This window comes from Acinonyx jubatus, chromosome A1 (assembly GCF_027475565.1).
Source record: "Acinonyx jubatus isolate Ajub_Pintada_27869175 chromosome A1, VMU_Ajub_asm_v1.0, whole genome shotgun sequence".
NCBI lineage: Eukaryota > Metazoa > Chordata > Mammalia > Carnivora > Felidae > Acinonyx > Acinonyx jubatus.
Genome location: NC_069380.1, coordinates 108445650 through 108460120, shown reverse-complemented (window position 1 = coordinate 108460120; position 14471 = coordinate 108445650). Strand labels below are relative to the sequence as shown.

The 14471-nt window shown below is 38.7% G+C and overlaps 1 protein-coding gene across 3 annotated transcripts in view; it reads left to right on the top strand.

Moving 5' to 3' along the window:
* AFF4 (ALF transcription elongation factor 4) overlaps window positions 1–14471 on the top strand; it is a 96589-nt gene that overhangs the window by 68891 nt on the left and 13227 nt on the right. For all 3 annotated transcript variants that reach the window (XM_027076709.2, XM_027076708.2, XM_027076707.2), the window contains 7 exons: window positions 926–980; window positions 1426–1463; window positions 2107–2269; window positions 2878–3795; window positions 8215–8303; window positions 8910–9150; window positions 14229–14323. In XM_027076709.2, coding sequence (XP_026932510.1) covers window positions 926–980; window positions 1426–1463; window positions 2107–2269; window positions 2878–3795; window positions 8215–8303; window positions 8910–9150; window positions 14229–14323 — 1599 coding nt within the window. The remainder of the gene's footprint in view (window positions 1–925; window positions 981–1425; window positions 1464–2106; window positions 2270–2877; window positions 3796–8214; window positions 8304–8909; window positions 9151–14228; window positions 14324–14471) is intronic.

Genomic DNA, 14471 nt, shown 5'->3' with positions numbered 1-14471 from the left:
AGAGAGAGAGAGAGAGAGAGAGAGAGAAACAGAGTGCAGGCGGGGGAGGGTGAGAGAGAGACACACACAGAATCCGAAGCAGGCTCCAGGCTCTGAGCTGTTAGCACAGAGCCTACCGCAGGGCTCGAACCCACAAATGCTAGATCACGACCTGAACCAAAGTTGGATGGTTAACTGAGCCACCCAGGAGCCTCTAGGCAATTTTAAATTTGTAATTTTACTTTGAAAAGTGAATTTCAGAAATTGTCAGTTCATGTTTTTTTAATTGATTTGAATTTTGATGAAGGAGGGTTTGGAACCTGGAATTTGTTTTTAATTCTTACACTGTCATTTCTATTTTATAGGTAAGGTTTTTATCCAAAATTGTTACTTTTCCAGAGGGCATTCTTCTTTCATAGCAAGACATTTATGAACTAGCACTTTGACTTAGTGTTCTGGTTTTCACAGTTACCTAGTTGTGTGAATCTCTTTGTGATACATGAGGGACAGTGAAAGAGAATTGGTGATATTTTCATTTTATCTTCCTTCTTTTTAGGAGTTATATCTCTCTAGTGGACTGTTGAGTATGAGTATGGTAATTTGATTTAATATGAATGAGTGTGTGTGTATGTAATTAGAGAAAAATAGAGAAAACAAGTAGAGAGAAGTTGTAGAATGTGGTTTATTTAATTAGAAAAGAAGGATATGCATTTTACTTATGGAAAAGTGAGAGCTTGTGAAAATGTTAAATTCCTACTTTTCTCACTTTGTACTCTGGATGTGAACCAAAACAGAGTAAAATTTACTGGTTCTTTTCTTTGTTTTTTAATTAAATCTTTGGCTACCACAGTGATTATTTCTAGAATGATTAGTAAATATTTAATACTCTGGTGTGCCATGATAAACTGTTACAAAAATACTAATTCTTTCTGCATTTTCCCTTTAGTATGTTAAAAGATGACTTAAAACTAAGCAGCAGTGAAGACAGTGATGGGGAGCAGGTATGTCTACTGCTTTATGAGTTTGCCAGTTTCATACACTGTGTGTTTTCATTGCATTTTATAAGAATTATGGTTGAATGATATATTTATGAGCCATTTATTTAAAAGAAGTTCCTTACTGCTTTCTGACAGTGTAATGTTGTTTTTCTGCTCTGTCTTTAAATCTCCATTTTTTTTAATTGGCTCTTCTTTAATAGTTATGGTGGATCAGAACTTACTCATGAAGCATAAGATTGTTGACAAGAACTATTAACAAATCTTTTCATCTTAGCCTGGTAATTAGTTATTCTTTAGGTAAAAACATTATGTCCTAAATGTTAGGTAAACATTGATGCATACATTAGAACTGCTAGTGTTCTTGTTAAGAGTTCAAACATTGTTCACATTAAGCAGATAGAGTGTTGTTTATTCATAATTCACAGATTTCCTCTCGTTTTACTTTTAGGATTGTGATAAGACAATGCCAAGGAGTACACCAGGAAGGTATGCATCCTTTTATTTTGTTTTATTTGTAGAGGTGGGAATTACCTGATAGAATTGTAGTGTTATAATAATTGACCTTACATGGGCACCTGGGTGGCTCAGTCAGGTAAGCGACTGACTTCGGCTCAGGTCATGAGCTCGGCTCACAGTTCATGAGTTGGAACCCTGTGTCCAGCTCTGTGCTGACAGCTCAGAGCCTGGAGCCTGCTTCAGATTCTGTGTCTCCCTCTCTCTCTGTCCCTCCCCTGCTCACGCTCTCCCTCTCTGTCTCTCTCAAAAATAAATAAACATTAAAAAAAAAAATTGACCTTACACAGTAAATATTACTGTGGTGGTGATTGTACAATCGTGTAAATTAACTAAATATCATCAGATTGTAAACTTAACATGAATGAATTCTGTGGTATGTAAATCATACCTCAAGAAAACCGTTTCTAAAAGGTAAGTACCAGTGGCTGAGCAGCATATTAGAAACTTTTTATGAAGTATTTATTTCATTTATAAATAAAGTTCTGGATTCATAGAATTGTAACAGTATAACAGTAAACATTTTATAAAGTTGGTTTTCAGATTTGGATGTTTTCCTGTTGTCATTGTGGAAAAAAAACCCAACTTTCTCATTTATATGTTTTCTTTCTTTTAGTAACTCTGAACCTTCACACCATAATAGTGAAGGAGCAGATAACTCCAGGGATGATTCTAGCAGCCACAGTGGATCTGAAAGCAGCTCTGGATCTGACTCTGAGAGTGAAAGTAGTTCCAGTGACAGTGAGGCAAACGAGCCATCCCAGAGTGCATCTCCTGAGGTGAGAGGGAGACAGGGGTACTACCTTCCATGGGTCTCTCATGGCCTCTGTTGATGGCCATTTAAGACTTGATTCAAATCTAGGTGGCTAGATTTGGCCACTGGGTGGCTCAGTCATTAAGGATTTGACTTTAGGTCACGTTATGATCTCAGGGTTTCTCAGTTCAAGTCCTGTATCAGCTGAGCTCCAGCCCTACTTCGAGTGAGCCCAACCTCTCCCTCCCCCCGCCACCCCCTCTCTCTTTCAGCCCCTTGCTCACTTGTGCCCTCTGTCTTTCAAAAAAAAAAAAAAAGTCAGATATAAAAAGTGAAGGAAAGAAGGTTAAGAAATTGAACTGTGTATCTTGGAGGAACCTTTGATACTTCAGTGTCCTTGTTACTTGAATAAATCTTTGGTCTAGATTAGGAATTTTATCTTTGAAGTTGGGTTCCTGACAGGAATCTTTAATGTTTAAAGGCCATTTGTAACATTAAGCTTATCTCCTCATTCAAGTGATGAGAGCTCTGATAGTCAATATTCAGCCCTTTGCTTTATAAAGTTCAATCAAAAGTATGAAAAACAGATGGCTCTGTGCTCTTAGACATTGTATTTTTGTTTCTGTTTTTCAGCCTGAACCACCACCAACAAACAAATGGCAACTTGATAATTGGTTGAATAAAGTGAACCCACATAAAGTGTCACCAGCTTCTTCTGTGGACAGTAACATCCCCTCATCTCAAGGCTATAAAAAGGAAGGCCGAGAACAGGGCACCGGGAATAGCTACACTGATCCAGGGGGGCCTAAAGAAACAAGTTCTGCTACTCCTGGACGAGACTCCAAGACTGTCCAAAAGGGATCAGAAAGTGGGCGTGGGAGGCAGAAGTCCCCTGCACAGAGTGACAGTACAACACAGAGGAGAACTGTAGGCAAAAAACAACCCAAAAAGGCTGAGAAGGCAGCTGCTGAAGAGCCCCGGGGAGGCCTGAAGATAGAAAGTGAAACCCCTGTAGACATGGCTACCAGCATGCCTTCCAGCAGACACAAAGCAGCCACCAAAGGCTCAAGGAAACCCAATATAAAAAAGGAGTCCAAATCTTCCCCTCGACCTTCTGCAGAAAAAAAGAAATACAAGTCAACGAGTAAATCTTCCCAGAAATCAAGGGAAATCATAGAAACAGATACCTCATCCTCAGATTCGGATGAAAGCGAGAGCCTTCCTCCTTCCTCACAAACTCCTAAGTACCCTGAGAGTAACAGGACTCCCGTGAAACCCTCCTCAGTGGAGGAAGAAGATAGCTTTTTTCGGCAACGAATGTTCTCTCCTATGGAAGAGAAGGAACTTCTTTCACCCCTCAGTGAGCCTGATGACAGGTATCCACTTATTGTGAAGATTGACCTGAATCTCTTGACCAGAATACCAGGAAAGCCTTACAAAGAAACAGAGCCACCCAAGGGGGAAAAGAAAAATGTGCCAGAAAAGCACACAAGAGAGGCTCAGAAACAAGCCTCAGAAAAAGTTTCCAACAAAGGCAAGAGGAAACATAAGGTTTGTAAAGGGTTTTTGTTGTTGTTTTGTTTTTAAACATCAGAACCTGAAATGCAGTGGAAATCTCGGTAAGCCAGAAAATACCTAGTTATAGCTGTGAGAGAAAATAGAGGGGAAGCCCAAGACCCAAGTGAAGCTACAGACAGAACAGTCCTTCAGGACCACTGTGCCTCTGCCTGGCTACTTTAATGAAGCAGGATAGTTTCTGATCAAGTAAGAAATGAGCCAGTGCTTCTGTTCAGAGTATGTACTGGCCAGCGTATAGATGAGAGTGAAGCAGGGATTGCAAACAGGCCTTCACAACATTACAACATTGTTAAAATTTTGATTTTAAATGTCTTTAGTTGGGATATATATTTTCCAGGTTGTCACATTCTCTTAAAAAAAAATTTTTTTTAAATGTTTATGTATATTTGAGAGAGAAAGAGAGCAGGGGAGGGGTAGAGAGGGAGACACAGAATCTGAAGCAGGCTCCCGGCTCTGAGCTGTCCACACAGAGCCCGAAGCAGAGCCCAAACTCCCAAACCACGAGATCATGACTTGAGCAGAAGTTCGACGCTTAACCAACTGAGCCACCCAGGTGCCCCCAGGCTGTCCCATTCTGTAACACTCTCTTCTATCTTATACCCAGACCAAGTCACACTCTTTAAATTACTAATTCCAGATAAAAAATGGGCTCATCAATTTTGGACAAATTCTTAAGAATTTCACCAATCCTCTGTACATACCTGTGCCCCAGCTTTTTTTTTCCTTTTCGACCACCCATGTCTGCAGGTTTAAAACTAAGCACATCTGCTGGCACATGGCCAACTCTTGTTCTTAAAGTCTTTTGTGATAATTTGGATTTAGAGATGATGCTTAGTATATAATGTCAGTCTTTTTAAACTGAGGAAATGTGAAAACTCACAGATGTCTTTGATTGGAGGATAATGACATGTAATGAAAAGAGCTGAACAACTTACGAGTATAGACAGATTCTTTGGGGAAAAAACCAGCTTGATCTTTCAGGTCTAGTGAGACATTTTTAGAGGAAAGAAAATCTTAATGATTTATATTAAAAAAATTTCTTTTGAATGTTTATTTATTTTTGAGAGAGAGAGGGAGGGAGGGACAGAGAGAGGGAGACACAGTATTAGAAGTAGGTTCCAGGCTCTCAGCTGTCAGCACAGAGCCCCCACACGGGGCTGGAGCCCACAAACAGTGAGATCATGACCTGAGCCAAAGTCAGACGCTCAACTGACTGAGCCACCCAGGCTCAGGTAGAGCCACCCAGTCTACCAGGTAGACTCAGAGCAAAACCCCAATCCCAGTTGACCGTGGCAATCTCACATCAGAGGATAGAAAGAATAAAGCATTTTTTAAAATGAGTGAACTGGAGGTTTTTCCTCTGTTTTTTTTTTTTCTTAAAACCACAGTACAAAAGTGCAGATGATGATACATATTTGGACAAACTAGAATAATACCCTTTTTTTTAATCTTCAAAAATATACGATTTATAAAAATATGAATTTCTAGAAAAATGAAGCTTACTATTTTCAGTGCTATAGCTAATGAGTTTCCATTATTGTAGTATAGGGAAGCTTTTTAGACCAGTAAGTTTAGGGCTGCTGCCCCTGTAGAGCTGCAACCTCAGATTGCTGGACTTGGGATTTAATTCATAGAATTACATGAAATAAGAGCTTATAAATAAATGATGGACTCTGCTCTTTAGAAGACTAAGGTGCTTCTTATGGAACTAAAAAATGGTCCTTTTATGCTTAAAAAGTATTACATGTTATGAGATTTGATATGATATAGAGATAGAATATGTAATGTCCTTTTTACTCTTGTTTAAAATTCTACAATATATAACTTACAACAAAATCCCCTTCTTCTAAAAGAAATTCTCCATACTCCTCCCCTTCCCCACATCTCATTGGTATGTTATATTCCTCCCAAGTTTTGGTTTTTTGGTTGTTTTTTTTTTTAAGAGAGCAGGGGAGGGGCAGAGAGAGGGGGAGAGTGTCTTAAGCAGGCTTCATGCTCAGCACATAGCCCGACACGAGGCTCAATCTCATGACCCTGAGATCATAACCTGAGCTGAAGGCAGAAGTCAGATGCTGACTGAGCCACCTGGGAGCCCCCCAAGTTTTTTTATATCAATACCTGTAAGTCAGATTTTGATTTTATAAAATCAGAATCAAGTTAGGAAACTTAGTAATGGTTTTTTGAGTGTCCTGACTTTGGTAAAATTGTCAGGGGTAGTTTCTGAAGATAAATCAGATGGTACTGAGAGGAGTCCCAGCTAAGAGTAATGATGGATTTAGATTATTTTTCTCATGTTTTTTTGTTTGGTTTTGTTTTTTTTTAATTTTTGTTTTTAACGTTTATTTATTTTTGAGACAGAGAGAGACAGAGCATGAACGGGGGAGGATCAGAGAGGGAGACACAGAATCTGAAACAGGCTCCAGGCTCTGAGCTGTCAGCACAGAGCCCGACACGGGGCTCGAACTCACGGACCGCGAGATCATGACCCGAGCCGAAGTCGGCCGCTCAACTGACTGAGCCACCCAGGCGCCCCTGTTTTGTTTTGTTTTTAATGTTTCTTTATTTTTAATAGAGACACAGTGCAAGTGTGGGAGGGGCAGAGAGAGGGAGACACAGAATGCGAAGCAGGCTCCAGGCTCTTGAGCTGTCAACACAGAGCCCCATGTGGGGCTCAAACTCCTAGGCTGTGAGATCATGATCTAGGCTGAAGCTGACCGCTCAACCGACTGACCCACCCAGGTGCCCCTGGTTTTGTCTTGTTTTTAATGTTCATTTATTTTTGAGAGATAGCATGTGTGCGAGCAGGGGAGGAGGGGCAGAGAGAGAGAGAGACAGAGGATACGAAGCAGGCTCCACACTGACAACAGAGAGCCACACGTTGGGGCTCAAACTCATAAACAAGAGATCATGACCCAAGGCAAAGTTGGACACTTAACCAACTGAACCACCCAGGCGCCCCCTCGTGTTTTTATGTGTCCACTTTCAATCTTTTGTGTAAGGGAACAGATTTCTTTGTTACAGTAGAATGTTTGCAATCTTGGGCCCTGATACTTGAAGCAGTAAGAAAATTTACAATCACTCAGGAAAGTAGCTTTGGTAATTATAGATAGGCTAATAGCTTTTGTTTTAGCAAAAAGAGTCTTTCAAAATCATCAGGTTTGGCTATAATAAAAAATATGGACAGTAGCAAGTATTGGCAGAGATGTGGAGGAGTTAGAATTTTATATGGTGCTGGTGGGAATATAAAATGATGTGTAGCCACTTTGGAACACAGTTTCAGCAGTTCCTCAAAAAGTTAAAGGTAGTGTTACTTAATTTTTTTTAATTTTAATTTTTTAATGTTTATTTATTTTTGAGAGAGAGACAGAGTGCAAGCAGAAGAGGAGCAGAGAGAGAGAGAGAGAGAGAGAGAGAGATACAGAATCTGAAGCAGACTCCAGGCTCTGAACTGTCACTACAGAGCCCGACGCGGGGCTTGAACCCACGAAATGTGAGATCATGACCCAAGCCGAAGTCGGATACTTAATCGGCTGAGCCACCCAGGCACCCCAGTGTTACTTTATGACCCAAAAATTCCAATCCATTCCACTTAAGTATATACCCAAGAGAAAAGAAAACATGTCTACCCCCAAATTTATACTTGAATGTTCACAGGAGTATTGTTTGTATTAGCCAAGAAGTGGAGACAACTCAAATGGCCATTAAGTGATGAATGGGTAGATAAAATGTGGTATATGCATACAATGGAGTATATTCAGGTATGAAAACAAATGAAGTGCTGATACATGCTAAAGCATGGATGAACTTTAAAAATATACTAAGTGACAGGAGGCAGACACAAAAGACCACATATATGATTCCATTTATATAAAATGTCTAGAATAGGCAAATCTATAAAGATGAAATACATAGATCAGCGATTATTAGAGTCTGGGAGTGAAGGGAATGGGGGGAATGCCTGCTATAGGGTAGAGGGGTCTTTGAGATGTTGAAAATGTTCTAGAATTATTTGTGGTAAGGTTGTACATTTCTGTGAATATACTAAAAGTCATTGAATTGTGTACTTTTAAAGAGTGGATTTTATTGTATGTGAGTTATATCTCAATTATAATTTCATTCTTCCTGCAGAATCATTAGGATAAAAAGATGTCATCTCAAGACTCTATAGGAAATGTATTTCAGTATTTGGGCTCTGTTTATCTAAATAGGAGACTTCTCCACCTTGAAACTCAGTTTATTTAGCATGGCTTACATGAATTTTTTCACTTCTTATTTCTTTTCTTTTTGAAACTTACCAGGGATGAACTATTTGAGGGTGACTTGTGCTGGAAACTGAAATTAGGTGAATAAAAATCAAATGTAGTAGTTGCTTTTTTCCTATTTTTCATCCAGAATGAAGATGATAACCGAGCCAATGACAGCAAGAAACCCAAAACAGAGGACAAGAATTCAGCAGGTCACAAGCCATCCAGCAACAGAGAGTATGTCCCCCAAACATGTTACATGTGTGTTAATATGTGTATGTCATTTGCTGTTGTGTACTTCCTGATGTGCTCTTAGAATGTTCCTTTTAGTAAGTATATGTCCTATCCGTGCGTATGTATACATATACCAGCTAGTGGGAGATTTTATTTTTAGCTAATTGGGTCAGAAAGTTTTTAAGATTCAGTCTGTTCTTCTTTCTTTAGTGGAGTAGGGTTGAATATAGGCTAAGAATTAAACTAAAGTGTTACCACTTTCTGGCTAAATGACAAGCTTAACTGTAACTTGCAAGAGACCAGTTTCTAACTTAGGAACTTACTAATATCTTCATCGTTCATCTTCTCATTTATGTAATCAGTATTTATTGAATACTTGCTGCGTGGCAGGCCAAGATTTAAGCGCTGGGTGTACAACCAGAGGGTGGAAAACACATGAGATGGCCTGTCCTCATGAAATGTACACTTTTATTTTGTTTTATAGAAATCATGTGTTTTAATTAACTCAGGGAAAAATAAATTTGTCTTGAAAGCAGACAGAGAGAAATAGAAAAAAATCCATCATAGCTACATGACTGGAGAAATAAGGGCATTTGTTTGGTTTGGCAGGTCAACTAAGCAAAGTGCTGCAAAAGAAAAGGATTTGTTGCCTTCTCCTGCTGGACCCGTTCCTTCAAAAGATCCAAAAACAGAGCATGGCTCTCGGAAGAGGACTATTAGTCAGTCATCTTCTTTAAAGTCAAGTAATAACAGCAACAAGGAGAATAGTGGCAGCAGCAAAAACAGTTCCTCCACATCAAAGCAGAAGAAGACTGAAGGGAAGACTTCCAGTAGCTCTAAGGAGGTCAAGGTAAGCCACTAGAGGCCTGAGCCTTTTGAAAACCAATCCCATTGCCATAGGAATTCTCCAAGGTGACATTGTACTTTGAAAATCTTGTAAACCTCTCCTTAAACTTGTAGGCCTATGTGTTTTCATCTCAAAATGTCATAATCTTGATAATGAATGTATGCAGTGATCTCAGACCATGAAAGCAATAAGTCACCTGCCAACATGCATATTAATTAAGACAAACGCTTAATTGGAAAAGTTGGTTTTGGAGGAAAGTAGCTGATTATGATCTAATTATAAATCACTCCATTTGCTATGATCGATTGTGTATAGTTTGTAATTGGCTTTAGATTTTTTAGAATTAGATTTTACAAGCAAGTTATATTACATAAAGTGATAAGGCAACTAATTTGGCTTTGATTCATGAAGGAAATTCTTTAGGTAAATTAGCATTGGAACTATTCCTAGAGCATGATCATAACATAGGGCTTTTTTTTTTTTTTTTAAGTTTATTTTGAGAGAGAGAGACTAAGTGCAAGTGGGGGAGGTGCAGAGAGAGAATCCCAAAGAGGCTCTGCACTGACAGTGGGGGCCCAGACCCACGAACCATGAGATCTTGACCTGAGCAGAGTCAGATGCTTAACCGACTGAGCCACCCAGGTGCCCAATAGGGGAATATTCTTAATGTTCATGGATGGAGAATTGGATCATAGAAGCTTTCTCAAGGCTATACCTTATCAGAATCTTACCGTCAGTTTTTTTATGAGGTTATTTGCATTACTTTCTGAACTGTTTTGATTGGGAGCAAACTCTGACAAAATTAAGAAAATACCTTGATTTTTTTTCTTAATGTTTATTTATTCTTGAGAGAGAGAGAAACAGAGTGTGAGCAGGGGAGGAGCAGAGAGAGTGGAAGACACAGAATCCAAAGCAGACTCCAGGCTCTGAGCTATCAGCATAGAGCCCAATGCAGGGCTCGAACTCACGAACTGCGAGATCATGACATGAGCTGAAGTAGGATGCTCAACCGACTAAGCCATCCAGGCGCTCCCAAATACATAGATTTTTAAGAATATAGTTCACTGGATTGTTGTTTGTGACTTGAGTAGGCAAAGGTTTGAGAGTTGAAAAAATTGCATTAAAAGTAGTTACTCGTGCTTATTAAATGTAGTAGTTAAGTCTTTGAAATTGAGGTAATTTTAATTGTGAACAACATCTGAAATTGAGATATACAGAAGGCTTTTTCCGCAGTTGGACACCCTTCTGTAATCGTTTAGAGTAGAAGTCCTAGTGTCCTTAAGGGACCTGACTGTCCTCTTGACCTCCTTCACCGTCCCACTTCTGTGTCAACTTGCTGACTGGCTCTTTTTCTATTTTCCATCCTTTAGCTGTAGGATTTGAGGTCTGTATGCTTATTTCTTGAAACCTCTTACCTCTCTCTTTTTAAATGTACTCTTTAAGTGAGCTCACCCACTCATATGGCTTTTGTGATCTCATAGGTAAAAACTCTTATGTCTTCCTTGTTGGTTTGTCAGGTTCTTGAAAGCAGGGATTTGTATCTTATTTTGTGTTTTCTCCATTGTTTAACTTACTGGGTAATCAGGAAATATTTGTTGGATCAAGTGTAGTTATTTGTGTATTCTGTTGTTGGTGACAAAATATAAAATATAGGCCCTGACCACTTTGATTCCAACACCTTAGGGCATTTTTAACAGTTATTAAAATCGTTAATGTTAGTCTTGGCAATTTCCAATTTAGGCAATTTTATATGGGTTTATTAAAGAACACTCTATAGGCACATCTGGAGGACTCACTCGGTTAAGCTTCTGACTTCAGCTCAGGTGATGATCTCATGGTTCGTGGGTTCAAGCCCCGCATCGGGCTCTGTGCTGACAACTCATAGCCTGGAGCCTGCTTTGAATTCTGTGTCTCCCTCTCTCTATGCCCTTCCTCTGTCTGTGCTCTCTTTCAATCTCAAAAATAAATAAATATTAAAAAAAATTTTTTTAATAAAAAGAATCTGTAATTTAGTTAGAAAATGTACTTTTTCTTATCACTTTAAGAATAGATAATATGGAAAAACAAAATTACATATAATTTTTGTGTTTCTACATATTTGCTCCTGTTACCAAATACTTGAAATATGTTGGCATAAAGTTGTTGATTACAATCTCTTATGCTTTTGGTATTTGTAACATCTCTTATATTTCTCTTTTGTTCTTGATATTAGTTCTCTATGCCATTTCTTTTTTTTTTTTCCCCTTGATTAGTGTCATCAGAGGCTTATTAGTTTTACTTGTCTTTTCAAAAAAGAGCCTTTGTTTTTGTTGATTCTCTGTGGTTTACTTTTTATTTCTATTTTGTTAATTTTTAGTCTATGATTTCCTTTCTTTTTGTTTTGCTGTTCTGTTTACTGAGGGTTTTTTTTTTTAAGTTTATTTATTTTGAGAGAGAGCACAAGCAGAGGAGCAGAGAGAGAGGAAAAGAGAGAATCCCAAGCAGGCCCTCCTCCCCCTGTCAGCTCGGAGCCCAATGCTAGGCTCGAACTCATAAACCGTGAGATCAAGACCTGAGCCAAAACCAAGAGTTAGATGCTTTATTGACTGAGCTACCCAGGCTCCCTCTGTTTACTTTTTTTTTTTTTTAATATTTATTTTTGAGAGAGAGACACACACACAGACAGAGTATATGTGGGGGAGGGGCAGAGAGAGAGGGAGACACAGAATCTGAAGCAGGCTCCAGGCTCTGAGCTGTCAGCACAGAGCCTGACATGGGGCTTGAACTCACGGACTGCGAGATCATGACCTGAGCCAAAGTCAGACGCTTAACCAACTGAGCCACTCAGGTGCCCCTCTGTTCACTGACTTTTAAAGATGGAAACTTAGCTCATTAATTTTTAAATTAAGTTTAAGCCTTTTTTCTTTCTCTAACATAAGCAGTTAAGCTATATATTTACCTTTAACTACTGTATATGTGCATCCTAGAAGATATGGAATGATTTTATAACTCAGTTTAAAATTTTTTCTAATTTCCAGTGTGATTTCATCTTTGACACTAGAGTTCTTTAAAAGTGGATTAACCGGGGCGCCTGGGTGGCTCAGTCGGTTGAGCGGCCGACCTCGGCTCAGGTCATGATCTCGCGGTCCGTGAGTTCGAGCCCGGCGTTGGGCTCTGTGCTGACAGCTCAGAGCCTGGAGCCCGTTTCAGATTCTGTGTCTCCCTCTCTCTCTGACCCTCCCCTGTTCATGCTCTGTCTCTCTCTGTCTCAAAAATAAATAAACGTTAAAAAAAAATTTTTTTTAAATAAAAAAAAATAAAAGTGGATTAATCAATGTCCAAATATATGGAGATTTGCTGGTTATCATCTGGTTAGTGTTGCTACATTAATTGCATTGGGGCTGGAAAATTGTCTGCATGGTAGCAGTCTTTTGAAATTTGTTAAGATCTGCTTTATGAGAGGGATGCCCGGGGGGCTCAGTTGGCTAAACGTCTGACTTCAGCTTAATTCATGATCTCAAAGTTCGTGAGTTTGAGCCCTGTTTCAAGCTCTCTGCTGTTAGGGTGGAGCCTGCCTCAGATCTCTCTCCCTCTCTCTTTGCCCCTGTCCTACTTGTGCACTTGCTCTCTCTCTTTCAAAAATGTAAACATTAAAAAAAAAGATTTGCTTTATGAGAGTATAGTATATGATAGATTTTTGTACTGTTCTGTATTTACTAGAAAAGAATGTCTATTCTGCATATATTGTGGACAAGGAATCTGTGTAATTCACATTGATTAATCCTGTTTTCAGACCTTCTTTATGTTGATATTTTGGTCATTTTGTCCTCTTGTTCCTTTTTCCACAAACTTACAAGATTTGTTTATTTCTTCTAGTTCTGCCAGGTTTTTTTGAGTTGAGATACATCATCATATATCATCATCACCATAATGATTATTTTAATTCTTTGAGGTGCATGCTGTATTGGGTAGAACTGAAAAGCTATTATCATTTAAGAAAAAAGAAATGGTTAGGTTACATGGTTCATTTTCAGTAGATTTTTAAGCACAAGCGGTAAAATTATATATTAATTGGGTTTACTCATGTTGGAACATTCATCCATTTGTAGGATAAATTCTACTTATTTATCTACTTATCTATCTACTTATTGACTTATTATGTTTTATTATGGAAAAATGTGTATAGGGAAGTAGTTGGGAAGACAGGATCAAAGGCCCCGCATAAAGGGCTATATTGATAGAGGGTAGAATAAAGTTAAGAAGCCTAGACTTGTAAAATGGGACTGCTTCAGGGGCGCCTGGTGGCTCAGTCATTTAAGCATCTTACTCTTGATTTCGGCTCAGTTCACGATCTCAGGGTCTTGAGTTCGAGCCCTGCGTGGGCTCTGCACTGACAGTACAGAGATCCTACTTGGGATTCTCTGTCTCCCCCTCTCTCTGCCCCTCCCCTGCTCACGCACACCACTCTGTCTCTCCCTCTCCCTCTCTCTCAAAATATAACTAAAATAAACATAAAAAAAAGACTCTGAAAAATAAATAAAATAAAATGTGACAGATCTGGATTCCGGGAATGCCACTTAAAAGCTGTTTGAACTTGGGTGAGTTACCCTCCTTGACACTGCTTTTTATTCTGTCCCAGTAGCAATACACATTCCATAAGGTTGTTGAAATCTTAATGACTGGCCTAAGTACTTAGTGCCTGGTAAGTAGTAAGCACATAGTAAATGTTAGATGATATTATTGCTGTTTTCAGTGACCAGTAATTATCAGTAAATTTTGTCTTAAGCACTACTACTATTTTGATAGTAGGTTTTTGTCTTCCTTATGTTTCAACAAGTGTCTAGTTCAGTCATTGCCTGGTAATAGTAGACTTTGCTATTAGAATGAATGTTTTTGTTTATATAAAGTGGACCCATTCTGTTAAAAAGGACTTTTACATTGTGAAATTGTAAATGATTATAACAAAGAAATTAATTACTGACAGCAGTGGAATTTTTTGTACTTTTTACTAGTGGCTCAAGAAATACTTCCAGTTTAACTTTAATCACCTTAGAATTTTCAACATACGTATTTTTTCAACATTATATATTTTTTCTGGTTAGGAAAAGGCTCCAAATAGCTCTTCTAACTGTCCTTCCTCTACACCAACTCCTGATGCCTCTAAGCCTCGGAGAACGAAGCTTGCCTTTGACGACAGGTGAGATAAATGTTTCTTATGCTTTGGAGAAATCATTCCAGTCAGCGTGTAAGAAACTTGTTTAAAATCCTATCAGTGACCAGAAGAATTCATACTTGTGTTGTAATCCACAGAACATTTAGATTTTGATTCGAAAGGCATCTGTTCA